Genomic DNA, 23,559 nt, shown 5'->3' with positions numbered 1-23,559 from the left:
AGGCATCATATTCCCCTTTGTGCTCCTTCTCATATATGGTTATGCCTCTCCTGTCCCGCATTTCTCGTTGTCTCTAGCCTCTTGTCATATAATTCCCGTCGATGATGATGGTCATTATGTGAATGTCTCTCTTTTTCCTATTTCCTCTTGTCTTTCTGTGCTACCTGGATGGTCCATTTTGATCTTGTCCTTTACCAGTTCATACATAATCCATCGACATGTTCGCAGCCTTTGCGGTACCAAATTTTCTTTCTCTGGACTGTTTCCAGCTTTCGATAATATATGTACGGTGTAGACGAAGCGAAGCAACCCTTTTTGTCACCCCAATTTTGATTCCGCCTTCCATCTTCAGCTTCACGTATCTGTGTCGTAAAAAATGGCCTTAAATTGCATGCCACCAGGAAAATACGCTCACTTCTACACCCACCTAAGCACTAATAGGAGTTTAGCTTGCGATGAATCCAACAAATGTCGTCTACGCGGTCACAATGAGGACTAGAGAATCTGCTAGACTAGTATATGTAGAGTAAATCCATCGGCGCCGGGGTATATATCAATGGTTAGGCGCGTCCCATTAGTCAGATGGTAACAAAAAAGGCAAAATGAAAGGAGTCTTCGCATCATGAATATCATCCACCTCTCATAATAGTAAGGCACCGAGCCGCGTCAGTACACCCGCTTCCAAACAAACCAGCTTTCAAAGGACGCAATATCGCTGCTCAGTACTCTCTGAATCACGGCTCTTCCGGCCAGATACCAAAATTTGGCAGATCCTCGGCCATATACAGTAGACCATTGTCTGGGAAAATCACACCAGAGAGAGGAGACGGGCCACCAGACACAGGCTGCTGTCCTGACGGAATGGTCCCTCCGGGAGAGCAACCCACCGGGATCCCAGAGGTAGTCAGAGCAGATATTGCTGCATCATAGGACAAAGCAGCAGCTTCATCTGTGCCGTTACATAGGGCGTCCCATACATCGTCGCCGGCAGAGAAATGTGGCGGCTGTGAGGTGAGGAAAGAGGATGGCATGCCACCGGAAAAATTTCCGGGCGAGGTAGGAGGTGGCGCCGCCGCTGACGGTGGATCACCATTCGGTTGGCCAGCAGAAGGAATATCACGACCAATCCCTGAGGTCAGAGAACTGGGATCTTCACCACCGCCGACTTGGCCGAAAAGCTGGTCGACCTGCTTACTGCGGCGATCCATCCATTGTCTATTTCGTCGTGAGACATACTCGGTGACGGCCCCACGGAGGTACTTGATGATTTGAAAGAAGCGGCAGGCATGAGGATCATGCGGGACAAATAACCCAAGGAATCGTTCGGCCTTGTTTATCCCCTCTTCCAGGGGGAGAAAATTGTCGTAATCAGCGAAAAAGGCAGCGCCGAGCACAATGACGGAATTGAAGACGGAGTTGATCAGGAACGGTAGCCGTCGTGGGAGGGCGGCATAGTGGCTGAGATCATCGACAACATCCAAGCCTCGCAGCGCTGAATAGACACACGCGTCGGCGAACAGTGCAATACGAGAGCTCCCGTTTCGAGTCTGCGGAGTGAAAGATGAATCGGTTTTGCCCTTCACATATTGGGCAACGCGATAGATAAGGAACGGCCGGGTCAGCAAAATGATTGACCAGTAGTATGACCCAAACACATGAGCTGCAGCTAGACTGCTTTCCATGGTTTTGTTTTCAAGTCTTTCGGTCTGCATCTTGAGGATTGTTGGCAGGGTTCGAACCCAGGCCCGATGCTGATTCGAGATGTTCTCTGCGACATTGATCGATATCACTTGTTTCATATAGACATCCGTCAGAATCCGTTCAAAGATCCGACACAATGAAATGACTGCAACGGAGAGCTGCTGTTCAGGCGTCTGAAGTGTCTGTGGTTCTCCTGATACAAGAGCAACATCGCGTATGTCATAGTCATAGTCAGAGGTTGCTGGGGGCCGGCCTAGGGAGGCACTGAGGAAAAGATCCATCATCCTGAGACTCTTCCAGACTCGCTCCCTCGCTCGTTGTTCGCGTCCACAAAACAGTGCGTTTGCGTCTTTCCGGTGGATTCCCACGGCGTAAGCAGCTCGCAAAGCAATTCCAAGGTTCATAAATGCGCCATTACGTCTGCAGGCACCAAGCATGTACATGGAAACCAAAATGTATGATTGTATAGTGTGGATGCTGGGGGTCTCCTGGAATGCCGAGAACGCCAATTGACGACCGCTACCGAAATATTGCTCGGCCAAACTCTGGTCAATATCGGAAACCTGGGCTCCGATGGCGAGTACCAGATAGAAAATGGAGCTGACAGTATCTTCATCGCCTGATGGGTTTGCAACCCAGTTGGCAAGTCGCGGGTGGAACTCTTTCAAGTCAAACAAATCTAGTAGCGGGCTTGTGGCAAGCACGAATTTATGAGCTAGGCTTTGAGCCTCTTCGTCACTCGGAGGCGTCATCAGATGTCCAGGTTGCTGGCAGCTTGGGTTATTCTGAAAGGCCTCGAGCATGGAGTGTCGCGAGTTGTCCTCGGTAAACTCGCATCGGCCAATTGAAGAGGTAACGACACGGCGCACGCTCTGTAAGAAAGACAAACTTGCTGAATCGCCAATATACATAAACTTTCCTTGGCCATCGCGAAGAAGTCTCGCCACTTTGGGAACTGGAGCCGTCCCTTCTTTCTCGTCCTTGGCCTGGTGTTCCAGGTTCATCCCGCGGTCTTCTAATGAGTTCAATAGTCGATCCATAGCCGTTTCCCTTTGTGGCGATGGTATCATACGCTCGCTAAGCAACATTGTCGAGTCTTTAACGTCGGGCTTCAGTGTGCGTGCAGGCCGGTCCGAAAAATGACACTCTGATTCCTTGCGCCTCTGTACACATATTGTACATGGTTGCTCGCCGTTGCATTTCTGTTTCCGCCGTTTACAACTGTCGCAGGCTCGTCGACATCGGAGCCGAGCTCCTGGGGTAGTGCTTGCTCGAGGCATCCCGATCGCGCATGTGAAAAGGCTCAGGCGTTTGGAGTGGCGGTAATCATCGAGGCGCGTCGTACAGGCCTAGACCGAGATGTGAACCTGGAGTCAAGTCATTACTCTGGGCATGCAAGTTTTAATATTCAAGTGCGGGCGTCTGCTTTCCCCGGACTCTGCGGGATGACTCAGCATCCAATGCGGTGATTGCATATTAAAAGGTAATGTCAGCCTTCGTAAATTAGCAATACCTTTTAGCCGCAGAAAATGTATAGACACGACTAAGTCTATAATTATCAAATTTTTTCACGTTTTACTATTTACTATTTACCTACCTTTTTATATAGTATTCGCGTAATTAGGATCTACGTTTATAGTACTATACGTAGCCCGAACCTCGATATATATATATTCTAGGTAGGTAGTAGTATATAGTATACTAGAATATTATTATTATCTATGATACCTACCCTTTTTTTTTCGGGGTAAAATACTAGCAAGACCATATAAATAAGCTATAAACCATTAGAAATTTTTTTTTAAACAATAAATTATTGAAAATTAGTACTATACTCGGCATGCGAGCTGGCCACCTAAAACATCACCTGGATTGTGATAAATTACAATTTTTAGGTCCGCCGCTTGTGGTCTGAAACGACGTCTAACTCTTAAGATATATCGTTATTAACTAGTTATCTATAACTTAGAAATCTCTAGTCATATAGAGACACCGTGACCGAGATATATTTGTTTTCAGATGAAAAGGCAAACAAACATACATTGTAATTTACTGTAATATCGTCAATCATGATTTTATTTTATTAAAACCCCGCTAGCTACATATTTTTGCTATGCTAAGATACTAAGTCTAAGATCTAAGTGTAAATAGGTTTTGTTGTCGAGGTACAGAGTTATCAAATCTTGCAGTTAAGGTGTTGTTTTGGGTGGCCAGCTCGCATGCCGAGTATGCTTATTTAGTAGGTAGGAAATAGGCGGGAGGCGGGGGGAGGGGAAAGATAATACGGGCGGTAAAAGAGGGGCAGGTACCCCGGGCCAGCGGGGTAAGGTATAGGGGGTAAAAGAAAGGGAGAGAGAAAGGCGATAGGAGAGATTGTGTAACACCCTTAGAGCGAAATCCACCTAGTGCAAACAGTGTAAAAAGTGCCGACTATTGCCGACCCACCTACCAGGTTTCTCTAAGAGATAAAGGGCACTCCGGGGGTCTTATTATGAAGAATACAGTGTTTTATTCAACGAAATTTTTATATTTTCAATTCTTGAATAGGATATAGCTGGGGGAAATTCATAACAGAAACGCCTCAAACTCCAAGGTCTATTACCAATTCGCTTCAGATGCAGATGAGCATAACTCTACGCTTTGATCATGAAGATCTAAGTGATTCTGTCAGCAACTCGTCATAGAAATCGAGCAAAGTAAGCCTTACCTCGTTGAGAGACTTGTCGTCCATCAAGGCCTTCTTTTTCTGGGCAATATAACGTGACCGGAAGACATTCCGCCCGATAGGCCGCCTCTCCCCTGATATTGTTGGTGTTGCTTTGGCTTCTGGTGCCGCCTGAGTAGAAGTCTCAATGGGCTCCCCATCGGCCTTTCTTTTCTTGGACTTTTTCTTCTCTTTCTTCTCCTTTTTCGATTCCGAACTCGATTCTGTGCGATCCGTTTCCTCTGCCCCGGAGCGGTCTTTCTTGGATTTGGACTTGGGTTTGGACTTGGATTTGGATTTTTTAGACTTGCGCGCTGGAGCATCCGACTCGCTTGAGGTAGATTCTTTGTCTGCGTCGAATTGTGTGGGGACATCCTCCTTCGGGATCGGCGGAGCGATCTCAGGCTTCTGCTCCTGCGCCAATAGTCCTCCACTGACGAATCGGACCTCTGGGAACTTGAGGGCGGCATACCGAGCTAGTCTGACGTCGTCCCGCTTTCGTTCCTCCTTCTTCAGTTCCACATCACTTTTTCCGTTCAGTCGACCCAGTAGGCCCTTGAAGGCATCGAGACCTGTAGGCTCCATAGGGTCGCGTCCAATGCGAGCGCCCAGCCCAAGAGTGTCGTCCTTAAGTGTGACTTTGATATGGGAAGCGCTGGCGGCGGTCAGCATATCGGCGTGGGCGGCATCTCGTGCTCCCAGAAGACTGCCAGGTTTCCATCCCTGAGAACTCATTATCCGATGGCCGAACCCCGATGTGGAGCGGGTCCAGTTGGTGTTGTTTGGATCATTGGAGATCTTGGTCTTCCTGCTCGCGGGTTAGAAATAATCACAAAGATGTTAAAGCGATTGCATACTTTCGCGGCCCTGCTAAGCCCATGGTTGATCCAAGGAAGAAGTAATATGGAGGTTGAGGTTAGTAAAGAAGATTTGCAGTAAAAAAAAAATCGAGACCGGGGAGCGAGATGAGTAAGCAGCCGATAAGGCGATAACCTTGGGCCCAACCTCGCGGGGACAACAACCTCTGTCAACACTTGTGCTTTTATTTTTTCCTTTTTTTTTCTTTTTGATTTATGAAAGATTAACGTGAAAGCTCTGCTCACCTTTGGTTGAATGAGCCTTTCGATGGTTGTTGTATGTGGGATATATCACTCGCTCGAATAAAATAGAGACATTGCCGACTTGGCAATGACACTGCTTGTCTTTGCAGCCTGATTTTCTCATCATGTCCAATCTCCGAGTTCTCTGCCGGGATTATCCCAAGCGTACAATTGCGTTGGTCTCATCAGACCATGCTCTAGTGTTCCACTACACCTCAACCGATACCGGTGCAAAGGACCGCCCCCGCTGTCTGGTCGAGTTCTTGGACTTGACCTTGGTGGACCTGGAAGGCTACAGACCCCTAGGTATTGGGTATGGCACCCTTGGACTTGTCACTATAAACGAAGATGTGTTTGTCTGCGTGGTCACCGGCTCCTCGCAAGCAGCCACAGTACGGCCCGGAGAAATTGTGTCAAGAATTGACAATGTAGGCTTCTGTAGGTTTGATCAACATCTCTCTTTCAACCATTGAATCTGGCGTTAATGAAAGGCAGATTGCCTGAACCGTGCTGAATACGAGTATGGCCTTGATTATGAGACTGGGGCTCAATTCGCCGCAGAGGAACGTCCTGGCATGGACGGCAAAGATCTGGTTACTGACCATCCCTTTTTGGCTCTGAAAAAGCTGCTAGGGGATGGAAGTTTCTACTATAGCCTTGATTTCAACCTCACGGACCGGTTGCAGGACCGGTAAAGCTTGATCGCTGACCAAAGAATATGACCTTAGGCTAACAGCTCTCACATAGGGCCGATAAATCTGCGGCATTTGATATCGATACTCTAGATGAAGACATGCTTTGGAACTCGTACATGATCAATCCACTTTTACTCTTCCGCAGTCACTTGCCACCGTCCGACAAGGCCAAACTTGATGCATCGCAAATGCTGACCTGTGTCATCCGTGGCTTTGCCAGTACGCTCAAGGTCCCAGCCACTATCTCAATCCTCCCTCATGTGCGAACGAACCTTCCATCAATGTTGACAATCATATCACGGCAATCCTCTCGACGTGCTGGCACGAGATTCAACTCGAGAGGCATTGACGATGATGGCAACGTTGCTAACTTTGTGGAAACCGAAACGATTTTGTGGGTTGCACCGGGGATTGTTTTCTCATATGCTCAAGTACGGGGCTCCGTGCCCATCTTTTGGGAACAGGCACCAGGTCTCATTCCCGGCCAACAAAAGATCGAGGTCACTAGGTCAAGTGAGGCAACACAGCACGCCTTCAATCAGCACTTTGAATCCCTCGAGTTGGAATATGGCGCTGTGCATGTCGTCAACCTCTTGAGTGAGCTGAAGCCGGGAGAAGCGGAACTGTCAGCCAAGTTTCGAGACCATATCAGCAGAAGCTCAGTCAGACAGAAAGAAGGCGCCGGGACTTCTTCACGTCGAAGCCTTTTGCGAATGACCGAATATGATTTCCTTGCGGAAACTAGGGGTCCCTCCGGATACGAAGCCAGTTCCCAGATCAAACATGAGCTTATCAATTCATTGGATGGGTTTTCCTACTTTTTGTCGGAAGATTCTGCTCGCTCCAACAGCAGCCGAGATGACACGGCGAACAGCTCTTCCGTTATCTTACAACAAGAGGGTGTTTTTCGGACCAATTGTTTAGATTGCCTAGACAGAACGAACCTAGTGCAGACCATTATCAGTTCAATGGCCTTTGAGTCATTTCTGTCTCAGCAAGGCGGCAGGCTCAGCGGAGATATGCAAGTGCGACATTCGACCATCTGGGCCGACAACGGCGATGCGCTGTCCAAAATCTATGCTGGGACGGGTGCCCTCAAGTCCTCCTTCACTCGACACGGCAAGATGTCACTCGCAGGAGCACTTGCAGATGCCCGAAAAAGCGCCACTCGACTATACGTTAATAACTTCACGGATAAGGCCAGACAAAAAACAATTGATCTTCTCCTTGGAAGACTAGCAAACCAGTTGCCTGTATATCTCTATGATCCAACCAACGATTTGGTTCTCGACGAACTGAACCGTCGAACCTCTGAATATTCCTCGCGGAAACAAGTCCGATTCTGGGTTGGCACATTCAACGTGAATGGCCGCGACGAGGGCCCTGGCACTGACCTCACTCCGTGGCTTTTCCCAGAGGTAGATGCCGCCAATGAAGACCCGACAATATTTGTTGTTGGATTCCAGGAGATTGTCTCCCTTAGCCCCCAACAGATTATGTCGACTGACCCCAGTACTCGCAAGGTATGGGAAAGGGCAGTCCACAATTGCTTAAACACCCATTCCAAGATGAAAGGGACTGGCAAATATGTGCATCTGCGGAGTGGGCAGCTAGTTGGCGCTGCGCTTTTAGTTTATGCGAAAGAAGATGCCCTGAAGGACATTAAGAACGTCGAAGGCAGCGTGAAGAAGGTGATTGGAATACTCCTTTTTCATTCATTCTTTTGCGGCTACTAACACCTACAGACCGGTCTCTCTGGAATTGCTGGCAACAAGGGAGGCTGTGCTATCCGCTTCGAATTTTCCAATACCAGTGTTTGCTTCGTTACCGCCCATCTTGCTGCTGGTTTTGCAAATTACGATGAAAGAAACAGGGACTACGATATCATTGACCGAGGTTTGCGCTTCCAAAAGAACCGGTCGATTGAAGATCACGACGCCGTGATTTGGCTGGGAGACTTCAACTATCGAATTGGGCTAGGCAATCCGAGTGTCAGAGACCTCATCTCACAGCGAGACTATCACAGACTGTATGAGAATGACCAAGTAAGTTTGACCGATAGGGACCTTTCGCAACTGTTCATCTAACAGCAAAACAGTTGAATCTGCAAATGGTGGCCGGTAGAGCATTCCAATTCTATTCCGAAGGCCCCATTGAGTTCCCGCCAACCTACAAGTACGACGTCGGAAGAGATCAATATGACACATCGTGGGTTCCCTCGCCGCACTTATGAAAGGAACCAACTAATAACTATACAGCGAGAAAGCGCGTATACCCGCATGGTGTGACCGAGTGTTGTGGAGAGGAACAAACCTGCGGCAAACGCACTATCAGACAGCCGATCTGAAAGTGTCTGACCATCGTCCAGTTTGGGCAACTTTCGATTGCGTTATTGACATTGTTGATAATGGACTCAAGGAGAAGCTCCGGCGATCGATTTACGGGGAGAAACAGCGCCAGCTCAATGGTTCGCTGGCAGACTCGGTCTCTCTATTGGATTTGGATGATGACGATATGGTGCCACAGGTCTCTATTGCACCAGGACTACCACCAGCGAGCTCTGATCGGAACCGATGGTGGTTGGATCATGGTAAGTGTCAATTTCTTTGGTCTAAGACATGCAGATGGCTAACTTGTGACTAGGAGCGCCGGTAAAAGCAACAGTGCAACCCGGCCCAGGGTTCGTCATAAACCCCCAGCGCAAGTCCAACCCCTTCGCCTCGGATTTCGGCTCTGACTGGGCTCCGAGTCCAGAATTGGGAGAGAATCGGAAATCTAGGCAAAGTGCTCAATTTGAAAGGAAGCCCGTGCTTCCTCCGCGACGTGAAACTCTGAATGAATTTCCAGCTGGGTCGATATCGCCGGGGTCAGTCCAACCTAAGGTGGTTAATGAGAAATCCCCACCAGTTGTCCCTCGCAAGCCGCTCTCATTGAGCTCGCAGACAACATCCCGAACTTTCCCAATCGATAATCAAACAGGACATGCTTTGAGTAACGAGACTGCCACTGGAGGCTCCGTGGATCTTCTCGGGGATGCCGCCAGCGAGCAGATTGAGTGGAAACCCCTAATTCCTCAATGATTCCATTTAGGTGCCAAACTTGCTCAGGCGTATTGCTCTAGGACTAAAGAAGCCTGATATATCTACAAACATACTAAAGAGCTTACGAACTCACCTTGATGATGTCATCCACCATGTGCTGACCGCCTTCTTCTCCGCCCGGTCACGCCGCCTTAGGACATCTATACAAGTGATTATCCCGGTTACTTTTATATACCTCATTTTGGTGTAAATGAAGTAGAAATGAAAATATGCTGTATGAAGAGTCATCGCTTATTCACTGTCTTTTTCGGAAATCACCGGAGGAACTATTGTAATATACTTGGATTCCGCTACTTGCTCTATCACCAGGAAGATGGGATAATTGTAGTTTGAAGGTACTAAGGGATAGACATATGGTTACATATGGTGCCCTGAAATCGGGGAATTGGTACAAATTAAGGGGTTCCTCCCAAAATCGTCGACGTGTCAAAAAACAACGTGGCCTTTTTTTTGCCGGCACATTCATGTCCTCGTGAAACTACCCCTAATACTTTCGTCTTCCTCGTATATACCCCCAATCAACTCATCATGGTAGGCACAAGTACGATATTCACATCATGGGTGGCTATTGACATTATATCAGGCACAAACACCCCAACAACGCAGAGCAAATGAGCGGTTCGCAAAGACCGAGGCTGCGAAGCGCGGCAAGGCACCAACCACAGTCAAACCAAAGAAGAATGGAAAGTCGCCAGTATCAGCAAGCTGGGTTGGTATGTAGGCGCTATCTGTTAGCTTGGGCCTCATTTTAACAACCTCCTAGTGATCCTCGCCTTTGTCGTTTGCGGCGGTCTTCTTCTAGAGCTCCTGCGCATTGTCCCTGAGCTCTGGTCAACCGTGGCCTCAATGTTCACCCGCATCACGGGATAATGTGCCTCAGACTCATATCTCAGACCTGAAATACCCGCGCCAATTAGCCCATGACAAAACTATCTCGTGTCAAGGGCCCCCTATTTGATCACACCGGCGTTTGAGGGAGCAGTTTGGAGTTTCTCGGCCAAAAGCGGAAAGCGACATTGCTCACCACGCCACTTCTTGTCTTCTGAAATTATGCATAGTTGATTATCATTTTTTTTACTGAGCCAAATACCATTTGCGAATGCGAATACCCAGCCTCAAGAGACCGGTGATCAATTATCTGACTCCTTTTCTGGTCCCTTGATCTTCTTCTTCTTCCTCCTAACAATAGGCTCCGCGGGCTCCTCATCCACGTTCTTTTTCGCCTTTTTCTTCTTTTTCTTGATTAAGGTTCCTTCTGCTGGTGTACCTTCTAATTGAATGCGCTCTGATGCTCGTTGCATCCGCAACCGTACTTCCTCGACCTGCTGCATAGCCTTGATCATATCTGTATCTCCCTCATCTGCAGACATCTGAGATGCCCCCTTGGAAAGAGCAAGACGGTCAAGGCTGCTAGAATCAACCTGAAGCAGAGAACGCTTCGGGGCGGGTTGTCCATCTGTAACTCCTTTCGGCTTTGAGTTATCAATTTGCGTCTCAAGGGTCTCGTCAGCAGCAACCGCAAGTTTGCTCAAGGGGACCCGACGGGACCGTGAACGGTCAAGGTTAGCAGAATGTGACGGTTCATCTTCTAGCTTTAAGTCAACAATAGGAATGGAATCGATGTCCAGTCCTTCTCCGTTAGAGGTGTTGAGGATTTCATGAAATGGCGTAGATGTGCCAGACGACTCGCCAGAAGGAGCAATGTAAAATGGGTCATCTTTGAAGCGTTCCCTGCGCTCAAGCTTTCTCCTTTCTCCGGCCGACGCATCGCCAGGGAAGTTCTGATATGATGTATGAGATTGGGCATCGACTGGCGTGAATTCAAGCGTCTGCTTGGTGGACGCGGTTTCCGGGACATTATAAAAGTCTTGGATGACATCACGTGTCGAAAGCTCATGAGCCGAGCTGTCTAGATTGCGGAAAAGACCCGGTAGATCAGGGCTAAATGGCTCGTCCAAACAAAGACTGTCCGGTAAAACAACCTTCTTCTGAGCGCTGGCTGCAACAGGGTTGAGCTCGAGCCCCATAAATAGGCCCGGTATAACCGAGGCGAGAAGGAACGGAACTTCTTGCGTTTCAGAGTGCAACGCCTCGGCTGCCAATCGAAGGACTTCCAAAAATTCAATGGCTCGTTCTTGAACGTCCAGATCGGGGTGGGCTGCCAAAGCCTCAAGAAATTCCACGACCCGAGCAAGCAAAAGTGACATTTCACTCTTCCAGCTATCACCTGGCTTGCCATTTTGGCTGGCTCGAACGAAAACCTTCGGAATGGCTTGTAGAAAGAGAGAAACGGTTCTCGGGTGAAGCGACACATTGGAGATGTTAATCAAAGATTGCAAGGTCCGCTTAGGCGACAACAGATATTCTGCATATTCACCAAGTACCCAGGCAACGGGTCCCAAGACACCGTCGCCGATAGTCGAACCGGTAGGGAAAAAGTGAGACCTAGTATCCACAAATATGAGTGACTCGGCGGCTCTTGTCGCCTCCAGGCGCACTCCTTTGACACGCACAGCAACGTTGCGAATCTCTGTTCCAATTCGAAGTGCGGCGTTCATTCGTGAATTGGTCATGGAATCTTGGTCCGCTATTTCTTCGGGTTCTGAAGGAGGTATGAGACCGACTAATTGTACCAACACGGCGACGTACCACTCAAAGTCAACAACTTCAGAGTAGTTGTTCTGTGAACAGAGATCTAAAATCCGGTGGACAACTTCGGTCTGATAATCACTGGGCCACAGGACCAAGGTGTCAGCCCCAGGACCATCAGTTGGGGAACCTTCAGAGAGATCTTCGGTTTCTGCATGGGCTGACTGGATAGCTTCATTTGCAGACATAGAGGCGCGTCGCAGTTGATCTAGTAGGCGATTAACAACCAGTTGTAAAGAGTCACTGTCGACCATTCCAACGGCAAGCTCCAATGCCTGCAATCGAATAGAAACATCTGCGTCATCTAGGCAGTCCATAATGACGTCCTGTTGCATAGAAACTAGAGTTGGATGTGTGGCGACAATGCGGTTCAATGCAAGGAGCGCAACATATTTGACTTCGAGTGGATCAGTGACAATACATATATAAAGAGGGAAGAAACTCACGATTTGGGTCAGCATCCATGACTATCATACCACGCAATTTTTCAACACAAAGAGTGGCGACTTCGTCTCTTTCTTGGAGGCTATCTTCTCCATCCAATATCCCTCCTTGAATGATACCATTTATGCATTCATAAAGCAAGGACATGGCAGAGGTGGTTTGAATAATATTGGTCAATGGCCGCAGAAGTTTGCGAGTCAGTCGTGGCTCCAGCGGGGTCAGGGTTGCAAACTGTCCATGGTCAGAGATTGAAAATTTTCCAAGTTGATTGCTGGAAGAACTGACTAGTTTGATGATCTTGATTGCCATCCAATTGTTGCCGCTATCCACAAGAAGCTCGAAGAATCGGGGCGCTAAAGGGAGAAAGTCATGAGGCCGTCTCCAGCCAAGCTCACAAACAACATTGATTGCCGCCGTGGTTACACTGCTATCTTCTTGATCGTCCATCAGATGATCTTTGATTTTAGGCCAGGCCAGCTTCAGGGCTTCGGGATAGACCAAGGCAAGCCTGTAGAGGCATACAATTGTTTTTTTGCGTACCACGGGGTTCGAATGTGAAAGGCGGGACAGGACGTCAGGGAGTAGAGACATTGCCAGAGAGGGCGTGATGATGTGTGGCAATGTAATCAGAGGAAGAGACATGTTAGGAATACTGGAGTTGACAATGTCCTACACATCGTATTAGTTATGCTCAGGTGTACGGATAGGAAGGCCAAGCACACACCTTCTTCAACAGATTCGTCGCTAGCATCAGTACTTCTGTATCAGGTCGAAAGCTTTGTACGGCTCCGAGATAGCCGACTCTTTTCTGAAGGTATTTGGCGGACGACATGACTTCCAGAACATGGAAGGATGCCCATGACATATCATATCCAAACATTTCGAGATATATGAGCTTCAAGAGAGCGGTGGCCTTTTTGTCTAGTCGAAATATCAGTATTTGTTTCCATCTCACCGTATAGGTCATTGAGAGTACCCATGTCTTGCGTTTTGATTTCAGTCTTGCATTCACGCAAGCAATTCTGAATGTATTCATTTTCGCCCCCTTTATGGCCCCGAAGGCCTTTGATAAGGTCGTAGAGGGATTTTTCGAACCTATATTTCCCCCGAAATTAGAAATTAGGACATTATCTTATTAGATGCGTGGGTGCCCACATTGTGTCGTTCGTCACAGACCGCAGGGAACGGTAGAAAGAGTGGTAACGGTAATGAGAAGGAATTTGATTTATTTCTCGAGGAGGCACATGGCTGCAAGGGCTACCATATCGGCCCTGGCATACAAGAATGAAAGAGAGAGAGAGAGAGAGAGATGTGCAAGCAACAGAGCTCCGCGGGGTGGAGTTGGTGGAACCGCGATAAGGAATCACGGGACCTCACCTTAGCTCCGAGGCACCTGTCCTCTCGACAAGATACGTATCTCTCTCAACGATTTCCGAGATATCACTCATCTTTCTACTCATCATGGCAGGTTCCGTCACCGATGTTCGCAACATCAATGGATCGGATCTGATCTCAGCTCTTCATCTTGCTCAACAAGCACCGACAATCCTGGGCCAGGAGTCTCAATCCAAATCCTCGGCCGCGTCTGCAGATACCGCAGAATACTATGCACGGATAGAGCAACTTCTACTGGCTTGTCTCCGAACGGGTGACGATCAGTCAGCGCAGGCCTGCCTCAATCGCCTCAGCCTCCGATTTGGACCCTCAAATGAAAGGATCATGGGACTTCGTGGCCTGTTTGAAGAAGCCACCGCCAAGGATCATTCAGCACTAGAGAAATGCTTGCAGGAATACGATCAAATCTTGTCACAAAGTCCAGTGAATGTAGTCAGTACGCCGCTGTTTTCTGTTTTTCATTTCCAGCTGACCATGTGCCAGCCTATTCTGAAGCGCCGGGTTGCGCTGCTGCGGTCGCTCAACCGGTCATCTGACGCGATCTCGGCTCTTATTCAACTTCTCGATGCTATTCCCACTGATGCCGAAGCCTGGTGTGAACTGGCGGACCTATACCAGTCACAGGGGTTGAGCTCCCAGGCTATCTTTAGCCTTGAGGAGGCCTTACTCATTGCGCCTAATTCGTGGAATGTACGAAACCCAACATGTGCTCTGAGTCATCTCACTAACTGAAACTAGATCCATGCACGCCTGGGTGAGCTCTTATACATCGATGGAGATGCACTACAGAGGTCGGTGCAGCACTTTTCCCGAAGTATTGAGCTTTGCGACGACTACTTGCGGGGATTCTATGGGTTGACATTGGTATGTAATGAAACTATAGAGTCAACGATTCCCTACTAATGGCCCGCAGGCTTCATCCCGGATGCTTGAGAAGTCTGATGGATCTATACCCAACAAGACCCTGGAGCGTCTAAAGGCATTTGGTTTACTCAAGTTGGGCGAGATTGTCAAGTCACGATCAGTCGATGACCAACATTGGGCATCCAGCCGCAGTGAACTGATTGCAGCCAAAGAACTACTGAATCGATTCTAAGAGAGAGAATACAATAATTTCTAGCCTGATCCGAACTCCAATACCTAGATATAGATATGATGGGGCTGAGAGAGTAATTGGGCAGTTTGGGCAGAGAAAGAAAAAACACCCCCAAATGACTATATGCCCAACGGGCTGTCACATTCCTCAAAAAGCCCTTCTCTTTCTTTTCTTTCTGCATGATACCCTTGGCCTAAATCGCCTCACTGTTTCTTTTTTTTCCCCTTACCTCTTGAGACTCTCTTGACTCCCTATTTACTACTGTCTACAATCTAGCGGGGTGAAGGGTAAAAAAAAAAAACAAGTCAATGCGCAAACCCCCCCGCGTCCTGAACCTTTCCTCTCTCCACCATCTTGACTGGTTCATCTATCTTGGGATATTCCCTCCTCACTTCGCGCATGCGACAGAGAGAGAGAGGATTTCGATTTCTATATAAGAAGTGATATTCCCCCGCTTCTGGTCTCTATGACGTGTGTTTTGACCTTCCCCCTACTCCCCTCCCTTTTCTGATCCCTTTCACAATAGGCTCAGTATCTCGATTGATCCAGACCCGCACGGCTCGGATCACTCTTTGTCCGACGAGGACTCGTCTGGTGTGCATGTTTCTGTACCTTCAGAGGGAAGCCATGATTTCCAGGACTATGATGAGTGGGCGCATTTGCCTTATCCGCATGAATTGAAACCGTCTGATTCAGCCTCCCGACCAAGAACTTCACGCAGCCGCCCGCTCCACGGTTCACACTCCGCTTCGGGCCGTCGCCCAACATCGCGACGTATGATTCCAGAACGCGACTCGTTCGCCTCTCGAGGCCGAAGACAACGATCCCCCGATTCTCCTGACAGTGTGGAATCGGATGAATTTCCTCCTCACTTTGAACGACCACCACCTGATCGGAGGGCGTGGCCCCCAACAGCGCCACCTGCCCCTGGTTACGCTCACAGCCAGTCCTCTGGTCCATCTTACAATGCCTACCCTCCCGCGCCCGGTCATCAACCTCCTTATGCGCATCCCAACGCCCAAATCACCTCTGATCTGATGAGAATCGGTCATCCCAACCAAGCCGCGCAGCCCCCTTATGGGGCTCCTTCACCTTACGGGTACAACCCTCAATTTCAACCCCCCCACGGCTCTCCTATGCATCATTTCTTCCCGGATCAATCCCAACAACGCCATATGTCTCGCCAGCCACCTCAGTCGCGAAATGATCTGCACAATCCACAGGCGCATATGCCACACCCCATGGCGCCCCATGGCGCCCCCAACCCTTATGGGGCATCTCCTTTCCCCTCGCATGAGTTGATGGCCTATGGACAAGCCGGTTATTATCGAGATCCTACCTATTTTGGGGGACCGATGCCAGGCATGATTCCTCCTCACTTTTGGCCAGTCCCCTACCCCCAAGTATCTTCTCCTCCGACACAAGCGGAACCAAAGCCTTCCCCGCCTCCACCCCCACCCCCCGCTCCAGAACCGGCACCGGCACCACCAGCACCCACCCCGGCTGATACGGCCAAAGATGAAGCAATTGCCCGGTTGGAGCAGTTGATTATAAATGATCGCAAAGAGCGCGAAGATAAAGAAAAGGCCATTAAAGAAGCCAAAGATCGTGCTGCCGCTGAGAAGGCCGCGCAAGATGCGCAGACAGCGCATGACATGAAGATCGCCTCAGAAGCTGCAGCTCTTGCCCGAGCTGATGCGGAGGCAAAGGCGGCAGAGGATGCCGCTAAGGCCAAGGGTGAGGCAGAAAAAGCCGCTGCTGCCGCTGCTGCAGAGGCTGCAGCTGCAGCAACGGCGGCGGCAGCAGAAGCTGCCAAACCACCGCCTCCACCACCTGCTCCGGAGAAAAAGAAGCCTATCAAGTTCAAAGACGCTGTTGGGAGAAAGTTCAGCTTTCCGTTTGAGCTGTGTGCCACATGGCAGGTATGTCTTTTTCCAATCAAAATCATTGTCAGTTCGTTAACAGTGGTTTACAGGGAATGGAGGAGCTCATTCGGCAGGCTTTCCTTCATATTGAAGTGATTGGTCCCCATGTGGCTGATGGACACTATGATCTTATCGGTCCCAATGGCGACATTATCCTTCCACAAGTCTGGGAAACGGTTATTGAACCGGACTGGGCCATCACTATGCATATGTGGCCAATTCCCGAAAAGCCAAAAGAAGATCCCCCTCCCCCGGCAGAGGTACCAGCGCCCCTGGATAAACCTGCCGAGGCGCCTCCGGAGTCAAAGAAGAAGGCAGAGTCGGGTAAGAGTCTTCCTTCTAGGCTTTTGATCGGAATGCTGACAGTTTACTCCAGGCAATAAGAAGGCAAAGGCCAAGGGTCCGGCTATGCCTGGAAGTTTTGCAATGTGGATGTTAGGTAACAACGCCAGGCCGAAGCAGGTCTCAAAGGCGGAAAAAAAGCCTGAACCGCCTGCTTCTGCGCCTCCTTCATGATGCCTGTATCTACCTTTACCCTATTTGAGCTTTTTGATGATTTGGATCGCATCTTTGTTGATTTTGGTTGTTTCTTGGGTGGTCTAGTGCCGATGCTTAGACAATCAATGTCGAAAATCAAGGATATGCGGAATATAAATGGATCGTTACTCTAGTCGTATCTGTTCTTATATTTCTATGATCAATCAATCCAACCCGCTTCTATACATTTAATAATATATAAGAATGAAACATGAGTCGGTATGTAAAGGATACGCCTCGGCACGTATTCTCTAAGTAAGCTAAAAGACCATTCTATCTGACCAGAGTCAGTCATATCCGAGGACCTATATATATACCAGAGTATCGTACGTATCGCATAACGTAACATGCAAGCGAGCGCCGCAGTAATACGAGCGCCGCACCCACCTAGTAGACATGCTATTATTATTCAATTTTTTCAACCACAACGCCATATAATTAATATTGAAGCTATTCAGACCTCTCTAGGCACCTATTTCTCTTGTAAACTGTATCGCTATAGGCGCCTCTTATTGGTCGAATTCGGCGTCGGGGATAAGCCGTCGGCCTACTTACATATAGCTTCTTCCACCTACCCTAGTCTACCAATACGTGTTATTGCTTCTTGAACTAGTAGACTACCTTAATAAGCTATTTAGGCCTTTGTACGATGTTTTTTACGCGTCGTTTTAGCATTAGTAGCGAGTAAATCGCTTATTTGCTAACGCGCAATAGTGAAGCTATATATCGCGAGCTAGCACCCTTTTTCTATCTAATTAATAGTATTATTTAGACGCTCGGGGTTATTAGTAGCGAGCTTCCTAATAGATAAGGCCTATCTCTTCACTTCTTTTACTATATGAGGCGTCTTTAGAGTAAAATTGCGGCTTAAATCGCTACTATAGCTAGTAGGTCGTAGGGGGGTAGTAATGCGAATATTAAGCTTCGAAATAACGTGTTAAGGATTAAATAGCGCTAGACTAGCGCCTATAAAGCTATTTACAATAGTCTCCGGCTTATATATCTTAATTCTCGACGTCTAATATACCTTAAGAAAGATAGTCTTATTAATTCCGGCGATACTAAGTCTAGTCTATAACTTAATAACCTTACTATATACCTATTTTAACACGCTAAAATAGCCGATATTAAGAGGTTATAAGAGGTGAGATAAATACGCTAGTATAAAAATTAGTATAATATCATTTTTAGCGCAAATCTTATTAAATTAGGAGGTAATATAGCTACTATATCCGTTGAGTATTAAGAGCCGATACCCTCCCTTTATCTAGCTAGTAGTCGATAGTATAAAGAGCTTTTAAAGCTATTTAAGGCTAATAGTATTTATCGTCTATCTATTATCACTAATAGCGAATAGCTAATTATCCGGTACGGTGGTATCGCTAGTAAACTAAGACTTTATAAAGACCTTGCCTTTAAAAATAACGTATAGCGGTAGCACCTACCCCGACGTATTTATTATCTTAATTACTATTACCTATTATCGATTTCTAGGCTATAAAAAGGCTCGCCGACCGTAGGAAGTCTTCGTAATAATTTTCGTAGTGATAGTGAGGCCGAGAGCGAAGCTAGTCTTATCGAAATTATAGATATTATCACTTAAAATACCGTATTTATTAATCATAGCTCTTATATAGTTAAACTAGCTAGATATTATCTTTATATCCTCGCATTAAGCTCGCCGGTAATCGTACGCGCGTGAGAATCGAGTTATAAGGTCTAGATACCGCTTAACGAAGTGGTAGACCTATTTCTCACCGACCGTAATATTAGTGCTATCCTCACGGCCTTCTAGCAATAAATTAGCTACCTCTCTTATAGTATTCGGCTAGGGTGCTACTCCTCGCTTATCTAATAAGATAATCCAATTTTCCAGCGTTTCCTCTTCCAAAATTGTCATTTTTGGTTATTAGCGCGGGTTTCTACGCGGCATTTAACGCCTTCTATGCGACGGCGGAGGGTCCGGTCGGGTACGTCAAAATCGCGTACCAATTGACGAATTGAACCTTTTTTGCCATTTTTATAAGACTAAATAGCTAATAAGATCCTACCCTCCTACTCAGCACGTTTTTGAGAGCTTTAAGTGCGTATTAGTGGCATGGTGGGTTGTTAAAAAAGAAGGGTTAAATTAAAACGCGAGAGTTACGCGTGGTGCGGCGCTCGTATTACCCTCGCTTGCATGTTACGTTACAACTCGTGTGTTAGGCAACCCTTGCCTTAATTAGGACTTTAAGAATAATCCTGCCGGTAGAAACCGGAGCATTATGTTACGGCCCCTACAGCCGCAACTTACAAATAGGCCATCGAGAGCTAACCAACAAACGTGTTAGCAAAGTCCCGTGCAGACTCCACGAATAACCGTGACCATGCCACCTAGTACGGACTAGACTTCTCCACGACCCAATTGGACCCGGACCTAACCCAACCCAACCTAGCTTTGAGTTGGGTTTTGGGTCCTAACCTCGGACCTAATATAGGTTTTGGGTTATACTAGGTGACCTAATAAAACCCCTCGGTACCTAATTAGGTAACAAATATTATAAATATGCTAAGATTTCATAGCTTTATAACATATATTATCGAGCTATAATTTTAAGTATTTTAGTTATATCCTTTCTCTCTAATTTTTCTACTAGACTTTAAATATTAATAGAATAGACTATAGTTCAATTTTATTATTATATATACTATGATTCTACTAATAAGTCTTAAATATATTATCCTCCTTTCTTTTTTATTTTCTCCCTAATACCTATAGCTAGGTACTACTGTCTAGTTGTAGAGGCCTAGTATCACTTATTAATATTATTACTATTATCACTATTATTATCTATCTCTATTAGATTATTAGACCTATTAACTAGCTCCTTAGTATTATTAATTAGGTCTATCTTAACGTTATTAGGCCTCTTATCTTTCTCTTTCTTTACTACCTTAATTTATCTAAAGACAAGAATTTTTTAAGCTCCTTTACCTCCTATTCTTTACGATTCAACCTTAAAGTATAAAGAAATATTATAAGCTCCTTAATTATTTCAGACTTTATACGGCTACGGCGATAATAGTAGGTACCTTAAGTAGTATTAAAGAGTCGCTCTACGCTAGCTCTAGTTAGTAGAATTAAGAGAATATCCTATATAAGAGTAGCGATTATAGTAAAATAGCCTTAGTGCTCTTTCTAGAACTAAAGAGGCTTAGTATTAATAGTATCTAAGAAGAAGTTAGTATTAGGTAGAGGAAAATTATATTTAAACTTACTACTATTAAGATACTAAGTCGCTTTATCCCTAATCGGCCTTATCTAAGATCTATATCTATTTAATATCTTATTTAGCCTTAAGTTTAGCCTTACTATAAAGTAAGAGCTTATAATATTTAGAGTATTTAAGACATACACTTAGTAAAGAACTAGGGCTTCTTAGAAGGAGCTCTAATATTTATCCCGCTATAATTTATCCTAGTTATCTAATAAGAAGAATTAGAACTAATGATTAGAGGCTAGTATAGTACTAATCGTATAGATATACCCTTAAATATTATCTATCTATAAGTAGTACTCGTCTAGCTTTAATTAGCTAGCTTTGAGAGACCTAAGTATATATATTTTCTATAGAGCTCGCTTCCGCTAGAGCTACTTTATTAACTTTTAAATATAAAAGTAAATTATAAATCTTAGATACTAGATACTAGATATATAGTTATATCTCGGGTATTTAAAAGCTTAGTCGTGTAGTTAAAGAATAGCTTAGTGATATATAGGTGATAGTCGATTTAGCGCTATTCCTTATTATTTAGTAGTTTTTCCTCGTAATTATAACTCGTATAGAAAGGTAGAAATACCGTACGAAGTCGCTTTACTTAATGAAGTATTAGAAATATTAAATTCTACCGAGACATTACGCCTTATATTAGGATAACCTTTAGCTCCTTTATTTAGAGGTTATAGAATATCTTACGCCGTTAGGGGCTTATATAGATAACGTACTTTACTACTAAGCGGCTACTACTACTAAGTAGCTGTCCTACCTAAGAAACGTGTTAATTAATTAGTCCTTCCTTCTTTAACTACCGTCCTCTTATAATCTCTTTACTTATTAGGTCTCTATCCTAGTAATAGGTACTAGTATCAATAAATCAATTAAAGTTATATTAACCTATTGTAGTATTACTTTAGATAATAATCTAGCGAAGTTATACTATTCTATTATCGTTTCTAGGAGTTTTACTAATACTTTAATAGGATATCGCTAACGGATAAGGCGGCTATTTATAACTGTCGCAAGTTACTCTAGCTAATCCCTATCCCCCCTAGTATAGTATCGTGTTATCGTCTAGTTACTAAAGCTTCTACCTATCTTTTTAATAATAGTTAATATACTTAGACTTTTATTATATAGACCTTTTATACCTGTATTAGTAGGATTATAATTAGTTAGACTAATATAATAAGTTATTAAATCCTTAGTTTAACTAGCTTAAGATAAATATAGTTGAGGACTTCCCTATTAAGAACTATCTTATTTAGTCGCCAGGTTACTAGTGTTTCGTTAGCTTATAGGAGGTTCTTTCTACTATTCATATTTTAAGGATAATTTATATTTTCTTAGTTTTATAGAGATAATAGGTTACTAGGATAAGCTAATTATTTTACTATATTTTGCTGGTATTTTATAGTTAAATTAATATTTTTCTATAATAATCTTAATTGATTCGAACTTTTCTTTTACTTCTAGGAACTTTGTAATAATATTTCTCGTATTTACTGCATTTAAGTATAATATCTATTAGTTATATTTAGAGGGCTATCCTTTTGTTTAATCAAGTAGTATAGCTTATTCTAGAATTTTTCGCCCTAAAGCTTTTTAACCTTATATTATTATTATCTACTAGTTCTAGTATAGATAGAATTTTACTAATATTTCGCTAATAGTACTATTAAAATAGGGAGACTAAAACTATTTTATACAAGTAGAAGTATTAACGTATTGTGTAAGCGAGTAGAATATGTAAGCGAGTAGAACACCTACACGTTAGCCTCGCGTCATATCTATCATATCAATTTCAACCACCCACAATACCACTAATTCGCTCTTAAAGCTCTCGAAAACGTATAGAGTAAGAGGATAGGATCTAATTAGTTATTCGCTCTTATTAGACTAAAGAAAAATGCTCAATTCGTTAATTAGCTCGCGATTTTATAGTCCCGCTAAATACGCTCCGTCGCCGTATATCCGGCGTTAAAAGTCGCCAAGAAACCCGCGCTAATAGATATAAATTGACTTTTTTAGAAGAGGAGACCCTTAAGAATTAGATTATCTTATTAGATAAGCGTGGAGCTGCCCCCCGGCCGAATACTATACGAGAAGTAGCTAATCTACTACTTAAGGACTATATAATACCTAATTAAGACGGTTAGGGTAAAATAGGTCTATAACTTTGTCTAACGACGTCTAAACCTCTTAACTCGATTCTTAAGGTCCTATAATTACCGGCGAGCTTAATATAAGGACGGAAAGATAATTATAACCTAGTTTAACTTCGTAAGAAGTACGATCGCGAAATATGGTATTATTAATAAAGATATCTATAACTTTAATAAGACTAGCTTCGCTCTTAGCCTTACTACTACTACTAAGGTTATAAATCAAACTTCCTATAGGCGGCAAGCTCTCTTATAGTTAAGAAATCGATAGTAGGTAACTACTCTTAAGGCGATAAATATATTAGGATAGGCGTTACCGCTATACGTTATTTTTAAAGGCAAGGTCTTTATGTAGTTATAATTTATAGGCGACACTACCTTACTAGATAACTAACTATTCGCTATTAGTGATAATAGGTAGACTATATATATAGTTAGACTTAAATAACTTTAAAAGCTATTTATTCTATTAATTTCTTACTAGAGAAAGGGAAGATATCGTCTCTTAATACTTAATAGGTATAGTAGTTATATTACGCCTTAATTTAATAAGATATACGCCGAAAACGATATTACTCTAATCTATATACTACCGTATTTATCTTATCTTTTATAGCCTCTTAATATCGGCTATTTTAGGATATTAAAACGGGTATATAGTAAGGTTAACGAATTGTAGTTATAGCTTAGTATAATCTACGTTGATAAAACGGACTTTTTAGAGCTATATTAGATAGCGAGGATTAAAGTATTTAAATAGGAAATAATTATAAATAGCATTACCGGCGCT

General features: G+C 45.0%; 6 protein-coding genes across 6 annotated transcripts; 3 read left to right on the top strand and 3 right to left on the bottom strand.

Moving 5' to 3' along the window:
• Positions 1–734: 734 nt before the first annotated feature.
• Positions 735–2,789, bottom strand: PENARI_c006G10320 (putative C6 transcription factor; the record flags this gene model as incomplete). The annotated part of the gene is made up of 1 exon (XM_022630581.1): positions 735–2,789. The coding sequence occupies one exon, from the start codon at positions 2,787–2,789 to the stop codon at positions 735–737; it is 2,055 nt and encodes a 684-aa protein (XP_022489767.1).
• A 1,545-nt stretch (positions 2,790–4,334) lies between these two features.
• Positions 4,335–5,285, bottom strand: pxr1 (telomerase inhibitor/ribosome biogenesis protein PXR1; the record flags this gene model as incomplete). The annotated part of the gene is made up of 3 exons (XM_022630266.1): positions 4,335–4,355; positions 4,409–5,213; positions 5,263–5,285. The coding sequence occupies 3 exons, from the start codon at positions 5,283–5,285 to the stop codon at positions 4,335–4,337; spliced, it is 849 nt and encodes a 282-aa protein (XP_022489684.1).
• Positions 5,286–5,630: 345 nt separating this feature from the next.
• PENARI_c006G02834 (SacI domain and endonuclease/exonuclease/phosphatase family protein) lies at positions 5,631–9,280 on the top strand (the record flags this gene model as incomplete). Its single annotated transcript, XM_022630224.1, has 7 exons — positions 5,631–5,943; positions 6,001–6,196; positions 6,253–7,891; positions 7,946–8,245; positions 8,299–8,408; positions 8,459–8,790; positions 8,844–9,280. The coding sequence occupies 7 exons, from the start codon at positions 5,631–5,633 to the stop codon at positions 9,278–9,280; spliced, it is 3,327 nt and encodes a 1,108-aa protein (XP_022489489.1).
• Positions 9,281–10,431: 1,151 nt separating this feature from the next.
• Positions 10,432–13,374, bottom strand: PENARI_c006G03137 (putative AP-3 complex subunit delta; the record flags this gene model as incomplete). The annotated part of the gene is made up of 5 exons (XM_022630237.1): positions 10,432–12,347; positions 12,397–12,625; positions 12,680–13,063; positions 13,119–13,315; positions 13,371–13,374. 5 exons carry the CDS (start codon positions 13,372–13,374, stop codon positions 10,432–10,434), a joined length of 2,730 nt encoding a protein of 909 aa, XP_022489786.1.
• Positions 13,375–13,855: 481 nt separating this feature from the next.
• On the top strand, positions 13,856–14,885 carry PENARI_c006G01097 (uncharacterized protein; the record flags this gene model as incomplete). The annotated part of the gene is made up of 4 exons (XM_022630140.1): positions 13,856–14,221; positions 14,273–14,479; positions 14,528–14,653; positions 14,703–14,885. The coding sequence occupies 4 exons, from the start codon at positions 13,856–13,858 to the stop codon at positions 14,883–14,885; spliced, it is 882 nt and encodes a 293-aa protein (XP_022489625.1).
• Positions 14,886–15,351: 466 nt separating this feature from the next.
• PENARI_c006G06162 (uncharacterized protein) lies at positions 15,352–17,326 on the top strand (the record flags this gene model as incomplete). Its single annotated transcript, XM_022630382.1, has 4 exons — positions 15,352–15,356; positions 15,412–16,807; positions 16,861–17,134; positions 17,187–17,326. 4 exons carry the CDS (start codon positions 15,352–15,354, stop codon positions 17,324–17,326), a joined length of 1,815 nt encoding a protein of 604 aa, XP_022489959.1.
• Positions 17,327–23,559: the final 6,233 nt, after the last annotated feature.

The sequence above is a fragment of the Penicillium arizonense genome, assembly GCF_001773325.1.
Source record: "Penicillium arizonense strain CBS 141311 chromosome Unknown PENARI_contig006, whole genome shotgun sequence".
Lineage (NCBI taxonomy): Eukaryota > Fungi > Ascomycota > Eurotiomycetes > Eurotiales > Aspergillaceae > Penicillium > Penicillium arizonense.
Note: the sequence above shows the minus strand (reverse complement) of the source record. Positions and strands in the feature narration are given on the sequence as shown.